Source organism: Macaca nemestrina, chromosome 18, assembly GCF_043159975.1.
Source record: "Macaca nemestrina isolate mMacNem1 chromosome 18, mMacNem.hap1, whole genome shotgun sequence".
Classification (NCBI taxonomy): domain Eukaryota; kingdom Metazoa; phylum Chordata; class Mammalia; order Primates; family Cercopithecidae; genus Macaca; species Macaca nemestrina.
The window spans coordinates 45,385,239-45,398,948 of record NC_092142.1 but is presented as its reverse complement, the minus strand read 5'-3'; the positions used below and the strand labels follow the sequence as shown (position 1 = coordinate 45,398,948).

At 34.8% G+C, this 13,710-nt stretch overlaps 1 protein-coding gene across 6 annotated transcripts in view; it reads left to right on the top strand.

The window, feature by feature from the left end:
- Positions 1-13,710, top strand: part of LOC105466809 (ankyrin repeat domain-containing protein 26-like) — an 84,832-nt gene that overhangs the window by 43,681 nt on the left and 27,441 nt on the right. For 5 of the 6 annotated variants that reach the window (XM_011715897.3, XM_011715896.3, XM_011715892.3 and 2 more), the window contains one exon: positions 8,982-9,055. In XM_011715897.3, the coding sequence (XP_011714199.2) occupies positions 8,982-9,055 (74 nt within the window). The remainder of the gene's footprint in view (positions 1-8,981; positions 9,056-13,710) is intronic. The other variant, XM_011715893.3, reaches the window with a different exon arrangement.

Genomic DNA, 13,710 nt, shown 5'->3' with positions numbered 1-13,710 from the left:
TATATGTAGACATAAACTAAAGTTGAATGACAGTATGTCTCTTTTGCTTACTTATATTTAGACATAAACTAAGTTGAATGACAGTATGTCTCTTTAAAAACATGAGCACTAGTATATTCTAATAGCCAGATAAAACTTCTTAAAATGACTGCTTTTTTTAAAAAAATTTTTTGAGATGGAATTTCACTCTTGTTGCCCAGGCTGGAGTGCAATGTTGCGATCTCGGCTCACCACCACCCCCACCTCCCAGGTTCAAGCGATTATCCTGCCTCAGCCTCCTGAGTAGTCGGAATTACAGGCATATACCACCATGCCTGGCTAAGTTTTTGTATTTTTTCTATATGCTTCATTTTCATTCTTTAAGCTCTGGTGCCTGACACATAGCAGGACTCCATAAATAATTGCTGAGTAAAATACATAAAGGCTGTTTATAGAAAGATGATTTGCAAGTTGTCCCCTATTGTGTAGAAGCAAAGGAGACAGTCATGTGAAGCAATAATATACAGTTAAGGTGGTAAAGATGCAGTAGAAAAATCAATAAAATACTAAGGCAGCCCCAAGAAAGGAGACACCTGTTTATCTGGGGAATAAAGATACTAGTTAAAAAAATCACCAGAATCAACGAAGACTTCACATAGCCACCTATTTTAAAAGAAGAAAATAAATTTGTCAAAATAGTAGAGGAAAGCATTTCAGGTATTAGGAACAGGGTGCACATCGATAAAAGTGTAAACAGTTGTTTTGGAAATCATCAATCAGGTACTACCAAGAAATAGAGAATAGTATACCTCATTACTATGTAGGGATGTTTCTACTAAATTTTAAAGTATATTTCTAATTTTTAATTTTTTGTGTACAAGGTAGGTGGATATATGGACTACGTGAGATATTTGGATACAGGCATGCAATATATCATAATCACATCGTGGTAAATAAGATATCTATCACTTCACGGATTTATCCTTTGTGTTAAAAACAATCCAATTATACTGTTTTAGTTATTTTTAAATGTACAATTAAGTTATTATTGACTTTAGCCACACTGTTGAGCTGTCAAATACTAGATCTTATTCATTCTATTTTTTGGCACCCATTAACCAACCTTTCGTCCTCCCTCAATACTGCCCCGCCACTCTTCCCAGCCTGTGGTAATCATTATTATACTTTATCTCCATTAGTTCAATTGTTCTAATTTTTAGTTTTAAAAAATAAATGAGAATATGCAAAGTTGGTTCTTCTGTGCCTTGCTTATTTCAGTCAGCATGATGACCACCAGTTCCATCCATGCTGTTGCAAATGACAGGATGTAATTGTTTTTCATGGCTGATTAGTACTCTATTGTGTATATGTACCACAATTTCTTTATCCATTTGTCTGTTGTGAAAGGTGTAGGTTGCTTCCAAATCTTGGCTATTGTGAATGATGCTGCAATAAACATGGGAGTGCAGACATCTCCTTGATGTACTAATTTCCTTTCTTTTGGGTATATATCCAGCAGTGAGATGGCTGGATCATATGGTAGCTCTATTTTTAGTATTCTGAGGAACCTCCAAACTATTGCTCATAGTCATTGTACTAATTTACATTCCCACCAACAGCATACAAGGTTTCCCTTTTCTTCACATCCTCATCAGCATTTGTTATTGCCTTTTGTCTATAAGCCATATTAACTGGGGCAAGGTGACATCTCATTATAGTTTTGATTTGCATCTCTCTGATGATCATTGATGTTGAGAACCTTTTCATATGCATGTTTGCCATTTGTATGTCTTCTTTTGAGAAATGTCTATTCAGATCTTTTGCCCATTTTTAAATTGAATTATTAGTTTTTTTCCCATACAGTTATTTGAGCTCTTTGTGTATTCTGGTTATTAATCCCTTGTCAGATGGGTAGTTTGCAAATATTTTCTCCCATTCTGTGGGTTGTCTGTTCCCTTTGTTGACTGTATCTTTTGCTGTACAGAAGCATTTTAACTTGATGTGACCCCATTTGTCTATTTTTGCTTTTGTTGCCTGTGCTTGTAGGATATTACTCAAAAAATGATTGCCCACAGTGATGTCCTGGAGAGTTTCCCCAGTGTTTTCTTCTAGCAGTTTTATAGCTTGAGGTCTTAGTTTTAAGTCTTTAATCCATTTTGATTTGCTTTTTGTATGTGGTGAGGGATAGGAGTCTAGTTTCATTCTTCTGCATATAGATTCCAGTTTTCCCAGCACCATTTATTGAAGAGACTGTCTTTTTCTCTAGTGTATATGTTCTTCTTCCCCAGTGTGTGAAGTCAAACATGATTTCACTGTAGGTATGTGGATTTGTTTCTGGCTTCTCTATTCTGTTGTGTTGGTCTGTATGTCTGTTTTCATGCCAGTGCCATACTGTTTTAGTTACTATAGCTCTGCAGTATAATTTGGAGTCAGGTAATGTGATTCCTCCAGTTTCTTTCTTTTTGCTCTAGATAGCTTTGGCAATCCTGGGTCTTTTGTGGTTCCATATACATTTTAGGACAGTTTTTTCCTATTGCTATGAGGAATGTCATTGGTATTTTGATAGGGATTGCATTGAATCTGTAGATTACTTTGGGTAGTATGAACGTTTAAAAAATACTGGTTCTGGCCCGGTGCAGTGGCTCAAGCCTGTAATCCCAGCACTGGTTCTAGCCGGGCATGGTGGCTCAAGCCTGTAATCTCAAGCCTGTAATCGGGAGGCTGAGATGGGCAGATCACGAGGTCAGGAGATCGAGACCATCCTGGCGAACACGGTGAAACCCCGTCTCTACTAAAAAATACAAAAAACTAGCTAGGCGAGGTGGCGGGCGCCTGTAGTCCCAGCTACTTGGGAGGCTGAGGCAGGAGAATGGCCTAAACTCGGGAGGTGGAGCTTGCAGTGAGCTGAGATCCGGCCACTGCACTCCAGCCTGGGCGACAGAGCGAGACTCCTTCTCAAAAAAAAAAAAAAAAAAAAAAAAAAAAAAAAAAAAATTACTGGTTCTTCCAGTTTATGAAAATGAAATATCTTTTCATTACTTGGTGTCCTGTTCAATTTCTTTCACTGAAGACTTACAGTTTTCATTGTAGAGATCTTGTACTTCTTTGATTATGTTAATTTTTAGGTATTTCGTTTTATTTATAGCTCTTATAAATGAGATAGATGACTTCCTTGATTTTGATTTCAGATTGTTCACTTTTGGCATCTAAAATGCTACTGATTTTTGTATGTTGACTTTGCATCCTACAACTTTATTGAATTTATCAGTTCTAATAGTTTTTTAATGAGGTGTTTAGGTTTTCCAAATATAAGATTATATCATTATATCATTTTACTTCTTCCTTTCCTATTTAGATGTTCTTCATTTCTATCTCTTATCTAGTTGCTATAGCTAGAACTTTCAGTACTATGTTGAATAACATTGGTGACAGTGGACATTCTTGTGATGTTCCAGATCTTAGATGAAAGACTTTCAGGATTTCCCCATTATGATACTAGCTATGGGCCTGTTATGTATGACTTTTGTTGTGTTGAGGTATGTTCTTTCTATACCCAGTTTTTTGAGGGTTTTTATTATAAGGGGACATTGAATTTTTACCAGATGCTTTTTTTTTGTATCAGTTGAAATGATCATATGATTGTTATTCTTCATTCTATTGATATGCTATATCACATTGATTGATTTGCATGTATATATTCAATTATATATATATATTCAATTCTTTTTTGATTGATTTGCATATATTGAATCATCTTTTCATTCCTGAGATACACTTTACATGGTTATGAAGTGTAATTTTTGAAATGTGTTGTTGAATTTGTTTTGCTAGTATTGGTTGAAGATTTTTTGCATCAATGTTTATCAGAGAGATAAACAGTGTAGTTTTCTTTTTTTGATGTGTCTTTGTCTCATTTTGGTATCAGGGTAATACTGGCATTGTATAATGAGTTTGGAATTATTCCATTCTCTTCTGTCTTTCAGAATAGTTTGAGTAGCATTAGTACTACTTATTCTTTAAATGTTTAGTAAAATTAAGCAGTGAAGCCATCAGGTCCTAGGCTTTGCTGGGAGACTTCGCTAGGTCCCCTAAACTTTACTGGCTTCAATCTCATTACTTGTTCTTAGTCTGTTCAGGTTTTGGATTTCTTCGTGGTTCAATCTCGGTGGGTCATGTGTGTCTAGGGATTTATTCATTTATTATAGGTTTTCCAATTTTTTGGCATATAGTTTTTCACAGTAGCCTCTAATGATCTTTGAATTTCTGCAGAATCAATTGTAATGACTGCTTTTCCTTTTTTTTTTTAAATTATACTGAAGTTCTGGGATACATGTGGAGAATGTGCAGGTTTGTTACATAGGTAAATGTGTGTCACGGTGTTTTGCTGCACCTATCAAGCTGTCACCTAGGTATTAAGCCCTGCATGTATTAGCCATTTGTCCTGATGCGCTCCCTCCCATCCTCCCACCGAGTTGCCCTGGTGTGTGTTATTCTACTCCCTGTGTCCATGTGTTCTCATTGTTTAACTCCCACTTATGAGTGAGAACATGTGATATTTGGTTTTCTGTGTCTGTGTTAGTTTGCTGAGGATAATGGCTTCCAGCTTCATCCATGTCCCTACAAAGGACAGAATCTCATTCCTTTTTCTAGCTGCATGATATTTCATGGCATATATATACCACATTTTCTTTATCCAGTCTATCATTGACAGGCATTTGGGTAGGTTTCATGTCTTTGCTATTGTGAGTAATGCTGCAGTGAATATACATGTGCATGTATCTTTATAAAAGAATGATTTATATTCCTTTGAGTATATACCCAGTAATGGAATTGCTCGGTCAAGTGATATTTCTGGTTCTAGATCCTTGAGGAATTGCCACACTGTCTTCCATAAGGGCTGAACTAATTTACATTCCCACCAACAGTGTAAAAGTGTTCCTATTTCTGCACAGCCTTGCCATCATCTATTGTTTCTTGACTTTTTAATAATCGCCATTCTGACTGGCATGAGATGGAATCTCATTGTGGTTTTGATTTGCATTTCTCTAATGATCAGTGATATTGAGCTTTTGTTCATACGTTTGTTGGCTGCATAAATGTCTTCTTTTGAGAAGTGTGTGTTCATATTCTTTGCCCACGTTTTGATGGGGTTGTTTCTTTTTCTTAAAAGTTTAAGTTCCTTGTGAATTCTGGATATTAGACCTTTGTCAGATGGGTAGATTGCAAAAATTTTCTTCCATTCTGTAGGTTGCCTGTTCACTCTGATGATAGTTTCTTTTGCTGTGCAGAAGCTCTTTAGTTTAATTAGATCCCATTTGTCAATTTTAGCTTTTGTTGCAATTGCTTTTGGTGATTTCATCATAATATTCTTGCCCATACCTATTTTCTGAATGGTATTGCCTAGATTTTCTTCTAGGGTTTTTACAGTTTTGGGTTTTACATTTAAGTGTTTAATCCATCTTGAGTTGATTTTTGTATAAGGTAAGGAAAGGGGTCCAGTTTCAGTTTTCTGAATATGGTTAGCCAGTTTTCCTAGCACCTTTTTTTATAGGAAATCCTTTCCCCATTGCTTGTTTTTGAATGACTGCTTTTTCATCTCTGATTATATTTGAGTCTCCTCTCTTTTTTCTTAGTCTGACTAAAGATTTGTCAATTTTATGTAACTTTTCAAAAAAATCAAGTTTTTGTTATGTTCATTTTTTTGTATTGTTTTGTTTGTTTCAATTTCATTTATTTCTGTTCTGATCTTTGTTATTTCTTTTCTTCTGCTACCTTTGGGTTTGGTTTGATCTTGCTTTTCTAATTCTTTGAGATGCAATGTTAGGTTGTTTACTTAAAGTTTTGTCTCCTTTTTGATGCTGGCACTCAGCTATAATCATCTCTGTTAGCACTGCTTTCATGGTATCATATAGGTTTTGGTTCTTGTTCCATTATTGAGAAAAATTTTCAATTTATTTTCTTAATCTCTTCATTGACTCACAGGTTATTCAGCAGCATGTTATTTGATTTCCTTGTGCTTGTGTAGTTTCCAAAATTCCTCTTGTTATGGATTTCTAGTTTGAGTCCATTGTGGTCAGAGAAGATACTTGATAGTTTCCATTTTTTGAGGGTTTTAAGACTTGTTTTGTGGCCTAACATATGGCCTGTTCTTGAGAATGATCCACGTACTAAGAAGAAGAATGAGTATTTTGCAGCTTTTGGTTGAAATGTTCTGTAAACATTTATTTGGTCCATTTGGCCTATAGGTCAGATTAAGTCTGATGTTTCTTTGTTGATTTTCTATCTGGATGATCTGTGAAATTCTGAAAGTGGGGTATTGAAGCCTTCAGCTAGTATTGTACTGAGGGTGTGCTCTCTCTTTAGCTCTAGTAACATTTGCTTTATTTATCTGGGTTCTCCAGTATGGGTGCATATATATTTAAAATTGTTATATCCTTTTGCTAAAATGACCCCTTTATCAAGATACAGTTCCCTTTTTTGTCTCTTACAGTTTTTGTCTTGAAGTCTATTTTGTCCCATATAAGTATATAGCTACTGATTCTCTTTTTTGGTTTTCATTGGTGGGGAATATCATATGTCATGTTTTTATTTTCAGTCTATGTGTAAGGCAAAAGATCATTGGGTCTGTTTTTTTTAAATTAATTCATTCAATTTATATATTTTGATTGGAGAGTTTAGTTATTTATATTCAATGTTGTTATTGATAAGTGAGGACTTATACCTGTTAGTTTGTAACTTATTTTCTAATCATTCTGTAGTCTTCTCTTCCTTCTTGTCTTCCTTTTAGTAAAGGTGATTTTCTCTGTTGGAATGTTTTAATTTCCTGCTATTGTGTGTGTGTATCCATTGTATGTTTTTAGATTTAAGGTTACTATGAGGATTTGAAATCTACTTAAGATATGAGAAGTTTACACACCATAATTACAGTGTTACAATATTATATGTTTGTCTGTGTACTTACTGTTATCAGTGAGTTGTGGAAGATTCATTGATTTCAGGTTGTTTCTTATTGCTCATTAACATTCTTTTGTTTCAGATTGAAGAACTCTCTTTAGCATTCCTTGTGGGACAGGTCTGGTATTGATTGAATTTGTCAGCCTTTGTTTGTCTGGGAAAATCTTTATTTCTCCTTCTATTTAAAAGACATTTGCACTGGATATACTATTCTAAGATAAAAGTGTTTTTCCTTCAGCACTTTAAATATGTCATGCCACTCTTTCCTGGCCTGTAAGTTTTCCACCCAAAAGTCTGTTTCCAGTTGTATTGCAGCTTCGTCGTATGTTATTTGTTTCTCTTTGCTTGCTGCAGGGATAAATGAGCCTTTCTTTATTTTCAATCATTGTAAGTTTGATTATTAAGGTCCTTGAGGTAGCCTTCTTTGGGTTAAATCTGCTTGGTTTTCTATAACCTTCTTGCACTTGAATATTGATATATTCCTTGAGGTTTAGGAAGAACTTTGTTATTTCTTTGAATAAACTTTCTTCTCCCATCTATCTCACTTCCGCCTCTCTAAGGCTATTAATTCTTGGAATTGCTTTATTAGGCTATTTTCTAGATCTTGTAGGCTTCATTCTTTCCTATACCTTTTTCTTTTGTATCTTCTGACTGTGTTTTCTCGAGTAGCCTATCTTCAAGCTCACTGATTCTGTCTTCTTCTTGATCAGTTCTGCTATTAAGGGACTCATGCATCCTTCAGTACATCAATTGCATTTTTCAACTTCAGAATTTCTTCTTGATTCTTTTTAATTATTTCAATCTCTTCGTTAAATTTATCTGATAAGAGTTCTGGAATTTTTTTCTTTGTGTTATCTTGAATGTTTTTTGAGTTTCCTCAACAAAGCTGTTTTGAATTATCTGTCTGAAAGGTAATATATCTCTGTCTCTCTGGAATTGGTCCCTGGTGCCTTATTTATTTCGCTTGGTGAAGTCATGTTTTCCTGGATGGTCTTCATGTTTGTGGATGATTGTCTGTGTCTGGGCATTGAAGAGCTTTGTATCTATTGTAATCTTCAGTCTGGACTTGTTTGTACTCATCCTTCTTGATAAGGCTTTCCAGGTACTCAAAGGGACTTGGGTATAGTGTCTATGCTTTTGGTTACTGCACCCATATCTGCATTAGGGGGCAGGGACCCTAAGCCCAGTAATTCTGTCATGTTTGCAGCCTCATAGAGACATGCTTTTGGTGGTTGTTCAATAAGAGCTGGAAGAAGTCTCTGAATTACCAGATATAAACCATTGTTCTCTTCCCTTACTATCTCCCAAACAAATGGAGTCTGTCTCTGTGCTACCTGGGGCTGGGGGAGGATTTAAATAAGCACCTCTGTGTCCACCCGCACTGGGATTTCACTGCATCAGACTGCTCAAGCCTGTAGGGCTCTGCAATCAACTGGTGGTGAAGTCAACCAGTCTTATGTCCTTCCATTCAGGGCAGTGAGAGTCCCTTCAGGCCCCAGGAGGGGCCACATATACTGTCTGCGAGCCAGGGCCTACAGTTGGAAACCTTAGAAATCTACCTGGTGCTGTATTCTACTGCAGTTAAGCTGGCACTGAAACCACAAGACAAAGTCCTTTCCACTCTTCCCTCCCATCTCCTCAGGCAGAGGAATCTCTTACCATGTCCACCACCACCACCACAGACCTAGGAGGAATCCTGCCAGGGTACCACCAATGTTCACTTAAGGGCCAAGGGCTCACATTTAAAAATTTTTATTTTGTTTGTGATGGTTTTCTTTATTTATGTTTGGTAGATACATTTGCAAGTGAATGTTTGACATGTGTGTTTATCTTCAACCGGTGACATCTAGTGTCTCCCCAGGTGGTTTCTTGAAGTTTTAAGAATTAGGAGCATTTATTAAAGAAGTAAATATCCTGCTAAAGATTAAGCTTCCTTTAAATTCACAACTTATAAAATAAAATGAAATATTAGTTTTAATCTATTTTCATAAAGACTATAGTTTAACTGTTCAAGTAGTTCATTTTAACTAAATGTGTGATTTTTTCAGCAGAACAAGTCTTAGCAGTGATATCAGAGGAAGAGCAAGAAAGACTTGAAGAAAGTGAAAACAATGAGCTCCAAGTATACAACAATTTCATTTAAATTTCTGGTTGACTATTATGTTCTTTGCTTTAATAATATAGGGTAGTACAAATGAAATTACCTTTCAGATTAGCCTTTGTTAATCAATATATTCTAATTTACTATTTAATATTGAATTTTAAATACATTTTAACTAGTTATAAAACTTAAAAGATTTTTAAAATCTATAGTAACTTATACCTCATCTTTACCCTTGGAATAGAGAGAAAACATTTTCAAAATTTTCTTTCCTTTTTTATCTTTATGACATGTTTACATGATGAAGAAAGTAAAATGAATTATTGAATCATATTATTGAGCAAAAGAAGTTATGAACAGTTTAAGAGTGATGGCCATTGTATTCATGTTAAAGGAGTCATGATGGCCAGTGGTTCAAAATGTGCAGTTTTATATTGCCAGTCACTAATGAATGCCAAGGCTAAACATGTATTCTGCCTCACGCTCTCTCATTGACTTCAGGTCATGTTTAGGAAGAGAGCTGGGTCATAAAATCAACCTAAGTGTTTATTAAGAGAACCATACCCTGCAGAATGGGACCTTTGGTATTAGGATATGAACAATAACTTTCTAACTTATTTCAATGCAAGAAGTCAGTAAATAGTATAAAATTTGTAATCCATCATCATCGGTGGATATTAGAATATATTAGAACTGGACTTAAGCAGATAAACTGGATACATTAGAGTGTCATATTACAGAATATAATTTGAATTAAAATTTGAGAATTTGCTTTTCTTCCTGATTGGTATTGATTTTTTCTTCTAACAAAGTTTGCCTACAGTCCAGATAGTAATCTTCAGAAAAAGTACTTAAATGCACCGCACATGCTCACTAGTTAGGGTATGCTGAGGTAAAATCTTTTCAGGTGAGGACACTTTTGTAACACTACTAATCATCTGCTCATTCATGTTTTGGTAGATATAACAAAAAATGAATTTATTCCAAACAACAGTGCCAAAGTTAAGTTTGCTGGTTTATTTTTTTCTTGCAGTTTTAGCTAAGGCAAATTATTTTTTACTTCTCCCTGTGATTTGGGAGCAGTTAAACATACAAAGAAATTTAACAATTAAATTTTAATTTTAATTACTTTAATTTTTTTTCTTTACACTTTACTGAAAATAAAGTTATTTTAAAAACATGCTCCTGGCTGGGCACAGTGGCTAATGCCTGTAATCTTAGTAGTTTGGGAGGCCGAGGTGGGAGGACTGCTTCAGTCCAGGAGTTCAAGACTAGCCTGGGCAACATGGTGATGCCCCATCTCTACAAAATTGTTTTTGAAAATTAGCCAAGCATGGTAGCATGTGCCTGTGTTTCCAGCTACATGGGAGGCTGAGATGAGAGGATCACTTGAGCCCAGGAGGTTGAGGCTGCAATGAGCCATGTTTGTACCATGGCACTCTAACCTGTGCAACAGAGTGAGACCTTGTCTCAAAAAATAAAAACAAAAACATGCACTCTGACAAAGACAACTTCTGAGAAACGAAACAAGCAAATTAATCTTTCCCTTTTGCATCTGCCAAAAATATCTCAAGACCAAGAAAAAAATAAAGATTGGATAGAGAGGATACGTCTGTATATTCAGGACTTTTTTGTGTAAAAGTCTGAGGAAATGTGTATTAAATGAGGCAAATTAGAGTGGGAAAATGAAAATGAATTCACTTCTTACAAGTGAGTTAAATCAGAGGTTTGGTGAAATCTGTGAAAAATACAAATTACTGTTTTTCCTGAAGCCACTCCATGATAGCTCAAAAGGAGAAACAAACATAAAGGAAATTCCTTCTAATTTGACAAATAATATACTTGTGAGGGAAAAAGATGCATCTGGAGTGCCTGTCTTTGTGGCATTGCAGGCATTTTGTTGAACACATGGAACTCAGTCTCAAAAATGTGTGTATATCTCATTCATATTCTGGGTTTTTGGTACATGTTTGCCAGACATCTTCTAAGCTTTATTTAAATGAAAATAAATTAGACTGTGAAAATAACAAACCAGATAATGAATATGTTTTTAACATAGATGAGGAGAATTTTTATAATGATAGAGACTCTAAGAAAGCATGGAACTGTGAGCCGAGATCGTGCCACTGCACTCCAGCCTGGACAACAGAGTGAGACTCCGTCAAAAAAAAAAAAAAAAAAAAAAAAAAAGCAAGGGACCCAGAAGTTGTTACAATGGAAATGAAAGAAGGTCAAGAGTTTGATATGCAAATGACAAAAAAATATGACCAAGATACCATGAGGCATCAAATTAGACATCAGGCATATGCCTCTATCTAGTGATCCAAAAGGTCTTTCAGATTCATTGGGTACCCCCTCCAGAGAGATAAAACATGATTCAAATAAAAAGCCACAGTATTTCTGCAGATATAGGCACTTAGAAGAAAACAAAAGCAACACAAGACTTGTTCCAGAAGCCATTCTATGACAGTCTCAGTGCTAGTAACTACAAAATCATGGTGCCTGAATTAGAAAATTTGAGTTCTTTATCACTACATCATGACAGAACATCAAAAGTAGATCTACAAAGAAAATGACAGCAAGATACACAAAGCTTTAAGAATGAAGTAGACATATTACAAGTAGAGTTCCTGGTTTTGAAGAAAGTTCAACTTCAAAAAGTGGTAGAGGTTTACTTGTTGTTACTCTTTGTTTTCTCTCTTTATCAATCATCGGATCCATTCTGAATTTCTACTGATGATAAACTTACGTGTAAAATTGGGTTATCTAAATCTGTACATAGAAATAGATTATTTCTGCTATCTAAATGATAGAAGTTCAGAAAAACTTTCTCTAATCTTTGTTCCTTGATCAAGCAAAGTCTATCAAGTTTTCCAAGTGGTATAAGAAATCATAAACTAATTTATCTATATGCCTATGACCTTCAGAACCAGGATAAGCATAAAGAAAATTGCTTAAAATTATAGCCCTAGGGTTTTGCCTTCCATTTATGTAAAGATGAGATGTGTTTAGCAATAAAATGGAAATACAGTGGGAAGGAAGCAATGACTGAGAAGGGAGATAAAAATGTACTAGTCTTGAGAGTTGTAAGAAATATTCCTGGCCAATGAATCTGTTTCTTGTGCTTTCATGTTTTGTAGTGTATCTGTTTAACTGCAACTCTTGCAACATATAATTATATTATAACCACTTTCAATATTTTTGAGAAGTATATATACTTTCACATAATTTAAATAACTCTCAAATGTTTCTGTTGAGTCAGACTTCTATATTCTATTGTTTGATAGAGTATGGTAAGTTAATGGCGTATATGATATTTTTATATAAGTATCATAAATTCTCAGCCAAAAATTTAGTGTATGACTTGAAAGTAGAAGACTGAGTTCTAGACAGATAAAAAAGAAAGATAAAAGGCAGTGGGGAAAAGAATAGCTTAGTGCACAAAGGGTGAAGCTTCCTTTCTGTTCCTGAAGCCCCACAATATCACATCTTCAAAAGCTAGCTGTTTAAAATCCAAGTTGTAAAGAAGGAAGAAGACAATTTTTGTCTTTGTCTTTTATGAGGTGGTGGTGGGGGTTCTGGCCTTTGGTCCACTGAATAAAATGATGTTCTTAATTTAATGCCATTTGTCTGCAATAGTCAAGTAGTGATATTCATACTGGCCTCATGAAAAGCAGAAGCATTTGATACTTTCCATAGGAATTAATGATCTTTCTATAATGTCAAAACCCTTGCTACTAACAAAACATGTTCTAGTTGTTGAAAGTGATTTAATCTTAGTTTTATATTAATGGAGGGGTTAGTTTATTATTTCCACTGATAGGTAAGAAGAAAATGTATAGGCAGTTCAGAGACCATATTTTGGATGTTCTTCTTTTTACTTTTGAGAAGAGTAACAGTCTGCTCCAATAGTGTCTAATTTGAGTACAAAGAGTTTGAACACAATGGTATGCCACAATATATACTAGTGATAATTTACTAATATGTATTTTGTTCCTAGTAAAATAGTTCAGTATATTTCCGCCATTTCATATTTATGACTCTTTCAAACATTATAAAGAGGAAATAGAAGTTATTGCAATGACAAATGATTTTATGACTCTCTAAGCAAAGCTCTATAATTTTATCTTATTTACTATTGGTGTTTTGAAATAAAAAAGTTTCTTTTTGTATTTAGTTACACTACAGAAATAAATGTGATTTGGTGGAGGTGCACTAGAAGTGGTTAGAAAACCTGGGGAAAATTTTGCAGCTTGCTTATTTTTTGACCACTCCTTTGCAGAATTGTGATAATTGAGTTTGGTGATGTATCTAAATACATCACCAAGTGCTTAGTGAGAGGCTTATATTTAGCATTTATGCATGCATGTCATTCTTAGGACTGCCTATAAAAAATACTACCAAAAGAGAATATCTGTAGAATAGTCTCAGGAAAAAGGAACTTAAAGGACATGGGGAATTTCATCTGTCCAAATATATGCAGAACTAAGGCTCTTATTATATGGTAGTATATAGGTTAGATATCAGAGTGTAAACCCAATATTTAATGTAGTAAATTTTAAAAATCTTTTATTTTACACCTTTGGGTTTGTTATTGTCCTGAGAAAGGTTTCTCCAATTCTGGGAACCTTACACATCCTCTAGTGGTTTCTCTTTTCCTTTTATGGATTCATTGT